Source organism: Prunus dulcis, chromosome 4, assembly GCF_902201215.1.
Source record: "Prunus dulcis chromosome 4, ALMONDv2, whole genome shotgun sequence".
NCBI classification, from domain to species: Eukaryota; Viridiplantae; Streptophyta; class Magnoliopsida; order Rosales; family Rosaceae; genus Prunus; species Prunus dulcis.
In genome coordinates this window covers 4667014-4676959 of record NC_047653.1, presented here as the reverse complement: position 1 = coordinate 4676959, position 9946 = coordinate 4667014, and the positions used below count along the sequence as shown (strand labels likewise).

Here is a 9946-nt window from a genome sequence, read left to right as displayed (position 1 = left end):
CATTGGAAACTTGCAATGTTCAACTTTGGTACAATATCCCTGAATGAAAAAGAAAAAGAAAAAAAAAAAAAGAATAGTGAATTGAGTTCTGGACCTGTACAGAAACACTACAAGAAGAGGATGGCTTTGTTCACATCTCTCATATTCTCAGCATACTCCAGTGGTTTAGCTAGTCCCAGCCTCCATGTTGGTTGCTTGACTTGCTTGACTAGCTTGACTAGCTTGAGCTTCTACTCTATCAGTCTCCCTTGCTGCATCATATGAAGCATGCAGTGCGACGAATATATAGTAGACGAGCAAAACCAACGTCCAAATTGCGAATCTTATGAATGAAGGTACATCAATAGAACCCAAGATGAAAACATTGAATGCAATGCTAGCTGATGGCAACCAAGGAACCAATGGCACCCCCCACAGTTTAGGTTTCTTTGCTTGTTTGAGGGTCAATTGCAAGCCTAAAGTGGCAGCAAACCAAATTACGCCTGTCACGACGTAGCCAATCCAACCCTGGCTAAGCACCCAATAAACAGCAGTAGCAATTGATGATCCTACGATTAATGTCAAGAATATAATGAGCTTGTCTCTGTCAGAAGTTGATGTTTCACCAGTAACGTAGTATCGTCGTACGATCAGTGCTAAGGAAACAAGGGAAAAGATGAACAGGGTTGATATAGAAAGAAGGTTTGCCAGGACATCAAGGCTTGTGAAGAGGGCAACAAGGCAGTTTGCAACAGTCATAATAACCGTGGCATTCACAGGCGTGCCAGTTTTTGGGTGGATGGATGCCAGGATTGCTGGTGCCATGTGGGTGCGCCCAATGTGAGTGAAATACCGAGCTTGAGCGATGAGGTTGGCTAGCAGGACTGTTGTCATGCCTTTAATTGCTCCCAAAGCAACAATGTACTTTGCCCAATTCATACCTGCAGCTTGAAAGGCCATGGTGAATGAGGCATCAGCATCAATTTGGCTGTATGGCTGCATCAGGCACAACGTAGCTGAAAGGACGCAATAAGTTGTTATGGTAACCAACATTGAGCCAATCAGCCCAATCGGGATATCTCTACCAGGGTTTTTAATCTCCTCCCCCAAGGTTGCCACACCATCAAATCCTACATAAGCAAAGAAGAGAACCGCTGAAGCTTTCAAGACACCGCGGAAGCCAAATGGTAAAAAGTTTGTGGTGAAATTAGCAGGGTTGGCCTTGGTCATGCCGGTAATGAAGATGAAAACCAAAACCACCAGATGGACGATAGTTGTAACCGAATTGAATCTAGACGAGGCCTTCATGCTCAAGGCTGCACCGATGCAAACCAAAATGGAGATAACGACGGCGATCGGGTCTAAATGGTTGAAGTTGTCGGCAAGGGCTGGCACGTTGATTCGAAAATCGTTGGGATTGTGATTGCACAATGTAGCAAAGTATGAGGTCCATGACCTTGCCACACTAGCACCTGCTACTACATACTCAAAAAGGATGTTTCCAGCAGCAATATAGGCCACAAAATCACCAAGTTCTACTCTAAGATAGGAAAATGAGCCTCCAGCCACAGGGAGTTCCACTGAGAACTCAGTGTAGCACAGCACTGATAATAGTGCAGAAACACCTGATATGAAATAAGAGATTACTACTGCAGGGCCAGCATCGTTCCTAGCCGCCTGACCGGTTAGCACGAAAATTCCTGCCCCCATGACTGCTCCAATGCCGAACCAAATGAGATCCCACCAATTGAGGGTTTTCTTCATCTGATTGTTGCTACGTGCACGCATTTGTTCGAGCTCCTGGTGGTTCATGGACCGTGCCAGGATACGGTCTGTGAGCCTTGTTTTTGTGTTGGCCAGTGCATGAACATAGTTTCCCCAGCTCTTGAATGACTCCTCTGGCAAAAAATCTTCCTTGCTGCAAAAGCAACTTCTTTTCCTGATCCCATTGCCCTGTCCACCAGCAGCAGCTTCAATGCCAGTCACCATTTTTGTTGCCGAGCAACTGAATTGATTTGTAATAACAATTAGACAAAAATATTAATGTAAATAGAACTTAGAAGGATGTTGTCTCTTCAGTGAAGTCACCATTTTTGCTGCCCTCAAACTGAATTGAGTGTAATAACAATTAGACAAAAAGATTAATATAAATAGAACTCAGAACTTAGAAGGATGTTTCCTTCCAGGAAGGTATGTATATATGCAATATATTATTGATCAATTAATTATCTTCAAAGACAAATAAAAAGGCTAAAACACTGGAATGGATATGTGCATCATTTTTGGTTCCAGGGTTAATTCCCACCATAACAAAGAGAGATGTTTGGGTGAACAGCGGATCCTTCCTAAGATAACAAATAAGATCTCAAATGCTAAAATAGAATCAGTCAACTAAAAAGATTCAATCCTCATTAACCGTTAACTGTTAACCGTTTAGTCAAAAGTAATTATTAAGAAGTTGGAATTAGATTCTAATAATTATCCAAACGAAAAATAGAATTAGAATCATTGAAATAAACATTCCCAATTGTATCTGAATTGAATTTGAAATTATGATATATACAAATAACAGTCCTGATCTCTTGGACCCCTGTAGTCCAAGAGATTTATGGTCACTCACCGTTGGATGTAAATTCAACGGTTGACTTGAATCGGGTAATAATCATTTATGTCATATTGCATTTAAATATATCATTTTGAACCATTGGATTAATATCCAACGGTGGGTGACCACAATCTCTTGGACTCCTGTGGTCCAAGAGATCGGGACTGATACACAAATAAACATTCCGACGTTTTCTGATTTTCTATTTGAAATGATGATATATACAAATGAATCATTTGAAATAAACATTTCCAAATTGTATCTGTCTTTTTAGTTTCCTCCAATATTTTATCTTCTCTGTGTTTTCTGTAATTATTTTGGGATAAAATCTCACCCATCTTTGGACTTGATTTGTCAAGATTTATATAACAGGTGAATAATCATGCCCCAAACACCCACACAAATATGCCCTACACCAACACCATTGTCATCCTCATGACATTTTCTACATATTTTTGTATAAACAAAAGAACCTGTTTTTGAAGACAAAAAAAAAGCTGTTTTAGACGAGGAAATTGTTGAATATTGGCTCTAATCGTTGAAACTGTATCAATGCTTCACAAATTTGACACCCCAATTTCTTCTTACTATGAGAGAAATATCTAGTTTCAAAGCTTTGTCTTGCAACAATATGTAAACACAGAGCCACCGTAGAAAAAATCCATTATGTTTGTCTATCCTCAGGATAGAGAACCCACCAAAACAACTTTTATTTAAATACTGGGAATTTTAACGAGTATTTATAATGGCAGTCCCGATCTCTTGGACCACAGGAGTCCAAGAGATTGTGGTCACTCACCGTTGGATATTAATTCAATGGTTCAAAAAAGTTTTTAAAAAGGAGTGGAAGAGTGAGTAAACCGTTGAATTTACATCCAACGGTGAGTGACCATAAATCTCTTGGACCCCTGTAATTCAAGAGATCATGACTGTTTATAATTGTATCAATAATAGTGATAATTAAGGATTTGCCAACTCAGATAATAGAAAAATTCCATAACCAAAAATAAATAACAAGTTATATCCATCAATGTGACGATTATAATTTATCAGTCCCGATCTCTTGGACCACAGGAGTCCAAGAGATTGTGGTCACCCACCGTTGGATATTAATCCAATGGTTCAAAATGAGATATATAAATGCAATATGACATAAATGATTATTACCCGATTCAAGTCAACCGTTGAATTTACATCTAACGGTGAGTGACCATAAATCTCATGGACTACAGGGGTCCAAGATATCAGGACTGGATAATTTATATAGTTGTGTGCATATCTAAGGCCTTTTTTTTTTGTTGGGAAAGATATTTTATTAAAAAAATTATCATAAGATGTATAATGGATAACAAAAATTGTTAATCCACAACCCAAACGTGACAATCACGAACAAGGGCTGAATCTTTATTAAAAGATTCAAGGAAGAACAAAAGTAGAAAAACAAAGACATAAAGCGACATGCTCCTCAGCAACAACAACGTGTGGGATCTGAGACAAAAAAATAAGAATAAATTTAAGTATATATAAGGCTTAAGATCATAGTCTTTGCATTTCTTGTGTATTAATTTATGTATATATGATTACAAATTTTATCCGGCAACTATGCCATTCCCAATCCAAACAGCCACTCTCTTGAACTGAACTCAAAGTGTAAAGTCTACAAACTTACGCTATCAGACAATTTCCACTATTTTCTGTTATATTATTTATTTGAGAAGAAGGAAGAAGAAGAGGAAGAAAGAAAATCAAACTGCATGCAGTAGTTTTTTCCTTTTCATCTACCTCAAGGGCTGACTGGTAGAAATTCCCAAATTTTCACCCTCTTAAGGCCTCAAAAACTAAGAAAACCAACTGGACCTAGATTCAAACACAGAGCAGGAAAAAGCTTTGGATTTGCATGCAGTTGAATGCAGAACCAGATTTAGATTCTGGAGCAGTGATGAAACATTAAAATAATAACTTTAAAATTGTACCGGAAAAATAAAAATAAAAACGTACCCTTTGGAGGCTAGGCTAGGGTAGGCTAGGGTAGGCAGCAAGAGCAGGTTACACCAAATGTGAGGTTTGATTTGAGGAGCGTTAGAGAAGAAGATAAAAACCCAGAAATCAATCTGTCTGGTTGAAAGAAAAAGACATTGGAGAAATCGAAAAGGCAAGAGCTATGCTAGCTGTACTCTCTGCATTTACTATTACCATATTTGTATTAATTGGCCAATCAATGGATGGTATTTATTTCATGGTAAATCAAATAATATTTGCCTTCCAAATTAGTATACAAATTATTTATTTACTTGGTAGCAAAATCTTACTATATAAATCCAGATAAATTCTTGCATGTAAAAAAAACAATATGACATGAAATCTACGTATTCAGTTTTTTTTTAAATTTTAATGGAGGAAAACAAAAGAAACAAATCTCTCCCTCTCTCTCTAGTTCCTTGGAAGAAAAAGTTCATGGAGAAAGAAACCTGTGAAGAAACAATTTTAAATATGTATGAATCATACTTATGAACAACATTCATGTAAATCACATCTCTAATACAGATGAATCTAATCATCTCCATAACGGATATGATTCAACAAGCAAAAGAGGTCAAGGAGAAACATCTTCCTATCTTTAGGACCAACCCCTTCCTACTTCCTTCTTGTCAAACAGCAATTTCACACACAAATATTTCTTTCACACATTCAACAAACACTTTCTTAACTAGCAGGATGTGCAGAGGTATTGCTGCCACTTTTGCCGTCTAACCCGGAGTCTCTTGCTGCTGAGGGAGCATAAACCTCTGCAGCTTCAGCCTTCTTCAACTCGAGATTTGTACCGGCCTCCAACCGCTTCGCTAGAGAGTCCTTTGCTGTGTCGTAAGAAGCATGCAATCCAAAGAAAAAGTAGTAAACCAGGATGATCAAAGTCCACGCTGCAAACCTTATGAATGAGTCACGATCGATTGACCCAAGTAGGAAAATATTGATGGCAACTGACAGAGATGGCAACCACGGCACCAATGGCACCCCCCAAAGCTTAGGGCTCCTTGCTTGTGGGACAAGCATCCAAATCCCCAACGTACCCAAGAACCAAAGAGGCGCGGTTACCACGTAGGCAGTCCACTTATCTGTTTTACTCCAATACACAGAGGTGGCAATTGAAGAACCAACTATGAGGACAAGGCAGGCAATGAACTTGTTCCTGGTGGCCTGAGTCGTGACGCCGCTGACATAGTAGCGGCGAACGAGAAGCGCAATCGCGACAAGGCTGAAGATGAACAATGTGGAGATGGAGAGAAGACTAGCCAGAACGTCAAGGCTTGAGAAGAAGGCAATGACTGCAGTGGCTGAAAGCATGGTGACTGTGGCATTGACAGGGGTGCCTGTTTTGCCATCAACTTGGGCAAACCATGGAGGCACCATATGAGTTCTAGCAATGTGAGTGAGATAGCGAGCCTGGCCAACCGCCCCAACAAGCAACACACTTGTCATGCCTTTCAGAGCTCCCGCCGCCACGACGTACTTAGCCCATCCCATCCCAACAGCTTCAAACGCTACTGAAAATGGAGCTTGTTCGTCGATACTGCCATATGGCTGCATAAGGCATAAAGTCACTGCTAACAAGCAATAAACGAACGTGGTAATGACCATTGAGCCAACAAGGCCAATTGGGATGTCCTTGCCAGGATTCTTGGTTTCTTCAGCCATAGTTGAAACAGCATCAAATCCAACATAGGCGAAAAACAGAACAGCAGACGCCTGGAAGACGCCGCGGGGGCCAAAAGGGGCAAATTTCTCATAGTTCTTGGTATCGGCTTTGGTGAGGCCGGCTATGATAATGAAGAGAATGACAATGACATGAACAATTGAGGCAATGTAGTTGAGACGAGAAGAGCCCTTTGTGCTGAGGACAGCGAGAAAGCAGATACCAATAATGACAACAACAGCAATGGGGTCGAGGTACTTGTAGTTCTCCCCCAAACCGGGAGCAACGATCCGAAAATCATTGGAGTCGTGGTTGCAGAGAGTGGCGAAGTAGGAGGTCCAGGAACGAGCAACAGCTGCACCACCTATGACATATTCAAGGAGGATGTTGCCTGCTGCAATGAAGGCCACAAAGTCCCCAAGCTCTACTCTTAGGTAGGCAAACGAGCCACCTGAAAAACCACATTCAGTCACATGAATTGCTCTTTTTCATGAAATGAATTTACTTAGGAGGGGGCCTAACTTGTAAACCACTCAAGTCAACAAAATTACTACTTAGTTCCTTGCATATGAGATTAGTATATATATGCATATATAGTTCTTACTTCAAAATAATTAGCTAGGATCAATAACTATTACTATGAACTGTTCATAGTTAAAGAAATGCTGCAAAGGCAATGAAAGCATGTGGCATGTGCACTTGAATTCAATAAAGCTCATATATCATACATAGAAAATTGAACAATAAAAGTGAAGAATAAATTTAATTGTTCATGGAAATTTTGAGTTTTAAATTAGAGCAAGGAGATTTGCACTCCCATAATAATACATTAATTGGATGATCCTAGAAAGAATGATTTAAAATCCAACCCCTACATTTTTTTTATTTCTCCAAAATTGAACCAGCCAGAGAGCCAGCCTATAGAAAAGTCTAGACTATCTCAAGTTCAACCCAGAAAAACTCTTTGATAGGGTGGTCAAATTATACGGGAGCTCACATATTCACATGACATGATGTGACTAAACAAGTCTCAACCCACTGTATTTAAGTCAAAGTTCAAACCTTGGGTTTTCTTCTGACCAAAAAAAAGGATTGAAAAAAACCCAAGTTTGAATCAAAGACTGCCAGGTTATCATGTCATTATCAATGTGCCGGGCCTTACACTGCTGACTTGGAAATTTATGAGTAGACAGAAGACCCGGAATCAACGATGAATAATATATTAATATGTGGACAGGCCAGGCCAAGAAACATAATGAGCTATCTGCCACATCATTCAAATGAGTATATTCAATGATAAGTGAACATAATTTCTTTAATTTCTATAATTTAAGAGATCGAAATTGATATATATATATATATATATATATAAAAGTCTTCAACTTACTATAATATCAATTTGTCATAAATAATAAGTATATCCAATAATGAGTGATCACAATTGTTTAAACTCTTGCAATCTAAGAGATAGAGATTTATATATATAAAAAAGTCTCCAACTCACTAGAATATCCATCTATGATTCGATTTTAGATTAGACTTTTCTGATGCCGTCCCGTCGTAGAAAGATTTTCAGAATATTCAAAAAGATTCCTTAACGTAAGCATTTGGTATCGCATCTTCACCTCAAATCATTCGTAACGTTACTAATTTACTCTAATGATACTTTCTCTTCTTAATATTAAAAAAAATTAAAGTCATTAATTTATTCTAATAATACTTCTCTTCTTAATATTAAAGAATATTAAAGCCTAAATATCAACCGGAATCTCAATAAAATAAATTTAAATAAATTATTAAAAAAAGTCGTTGGATGTTTATTGTTAGCGTTGCCGTACGTACCTGCAACCGGAATCTCGACCGCGAACTCGGTGTAACAGAAAACCGAAAGCAAGGCGGAGACGCCAGAAACGACGTAGGATAAGACGACGGCGGGGCCGGCGTGCTTCTTCGCCTCGAGGCCGGTGAGCACGAATATTCCGGCTCCTATGACGGCGCCGATTCCGAACCAGATGAGGTCCCACCAGTTGAGCGTCTTCTTCATCTCGTTATGGCTCTGCGCCTTCATCTCCACCAACTCCGTACTGTCCAAGGACCGGGTCAAGACCCGGTCCTTAAACCGACCCGGAGTCTGGCTCAGCGCTTTTACGTAATTGCCCCAGGTCTGGAACGACTCCTCGGGGAGAAAATCGTACTTTCGGTAAGTGCACCCTCTCCTCCGTAGCCCCTCATCTCCTCCGCCGCTCGCCTCCGTACCGCTGGCCACCATCCTGTATTAATTAAATTCAAAATCCAAATTTTCAGAACAATCGAATTCGTTAAAGAAAATAAATAGATCACAAAAGCTTCACTCAGAGGCTTCAATCAGTACCCTTATTTTATGTTTGGTTGCCGAGAAAATGAAGAAGAGAAAATAGCTGAATTGTGGAGATCCAGAACGCACGTTCGAATTTGACTTACGTATGTATACATATATATATATATACACAAAAATATTAGTTTTCTAGAGAGAGATCTAGAAAGAGAGTGAACTTAGACGAAAATGAGGTTTTCTCCAGCCAGCCAGAGAGAGAGGTTGACGCGGGAAAACTTGGTTCAGCATAGCAAGCGAGCAGTTATATACGCCCACGGCTTTGTAATTATTTTAGACGATTCTGAACCGTTGATCTGGTGACTCTTCTCGTAAACACTGACGCTAGTATTTTTCTCTAGCTTATCTGATTATGGGAACAATTACAAAGAATTAAAATGGCCATTTTTATAAAATTAATTAATTTTCTAGATTTAATCATTTCGGGCAATTACGATTGCATTATTTAAAGACGGGTTTGTCCAGTTGTCCTGCCTGGCTGGCCTTATACGCTTACCATTTTGCTAAAGCGTTACAAAAGAGGGACCCACCACTAAAGATGAATACTGTGAGATCCGGCTGGTGTAAGTTTATTAGGCGGGCAGCTTTCACGCTCATAAAGAATCACAAATTTTCATGCCATGTGCATCAGTGTGAAACTTATTTGACACTCAAAAGAGAAAGAGATTGTATTCATATTGATGAAGACGACTTTTGATGTGAATGACAGTTTTTTTATCCTAATAAAAAGGATGATTGAGGATTTACATGGAGAAAAAAGTTGGTTATTATCCGTCGTTTATAATTATATACGATTTTTGATGAAAGAGATAAACACATAATTATTTACTACAGATTAAACTTAAGGTTTTTCATTAGTATGATATATAGTTGTGCCAGATAGGAGTGTTGTGTTTAACGATTGTATGATTTGTTTCAAAAGTCAACGCATATGCATAGTTGAGCATGTTGGTAAGAGAAAGTAGTGGGAAGCTAAATTCTAGGAGGTAAAAAACATTACAAGTGCGAAAGCTCGTGGTCCTGATTTGAGGCGCTGACCTGATAAAGCATACTACTACTACGTCGTCCCACATTTTGTGGTCTGTTTTTTGGTTTGTGGTTTGTTTTTTGGTTTGAATTGTATAATGCTTCGCTATTGCATTGACTTAGCCAAGCACCAAGAGGCACGGGTGGGTTGGAAACATTGAAAAAGAGAGGCGATCAAAATCGAAAACGCAAGGGAGTTGTGGTCTAAGTGGTCAAGAACAATTAGCCTCGTATACGAGATTCCCTTCGATTCTATGGAGGCACAAGCCCAAAC

General features: G+C 39.2%; 2 protein-coding genes across 2 annotated transcripts; both read right to left on the bottom strand.

The window, feature by feature from the left end:
• Positions 1-165: 165 nt before the first annotated feature.
• Positions 166-1806, bottom strand: LOC117624274 (cationic amino acid transporter 1-like). Its single transcript, XM_034355427.1, has one exon. It carries the CDS (start codon positions 1789-1791, stop codon positions 166-168), a length of 1626 nt encoding a protein of 541 aa, XP_034211318.1. The 5' UTR covers positions 1792-1806.
• A 3237-nt stretch (positions 1807-5043) lies between these two features.
• On the bottom strand, positions 5044-8967 carry LOC117626348 (cationic amino acid transporter 1-like). The gene is made up of 3 exons (XM_034358017.1): positions 8647-8967; positions 8118-8545; positions 5044-6726 (listed from the first exon to the last, which is right to left on the bottom strand). Exons 2-3 carry the CDS (start codon positions 8542-8544, stop codon positions 5288-5290), a joined length of 1866 nt encoding a protein of 621 aa, XP_034213908.1. The 5' UTR covers position 8545; positions 8647-8967; the 3' UTR covers positions 5044-5287.
• Between the last annotated feature and the right edge of the window lie 979 nt (positions 8968-9946).

What these genes read in the sequence shown, in the direction of transcription:
- LOC117626348 (XM_034358017.1), bottom strand. Translation starts at nt 8,544, where the DNA reads ATGGTGGCCAGCGGTACGGAGGCGAGCGGCGGAGGAGATGAGGGGCTA. An exon ending in GGTCGAGATTCCGGTTGCAG is followed by an intron (nt 6,727 to 8,117) that starts GTACGTACGGCA and finishes GTGGTTTTTCAG; the next exon opens with GTGGCTCGTTTGCCTACCTA.
- LOC117624274 (XM_034355427.1), bottom strand. Translation starts at nt 1,791, where the DNA reads ATGAACCACCAGGAGCTCGAACAAATGCGTGCACGTAGCAACAATCAG.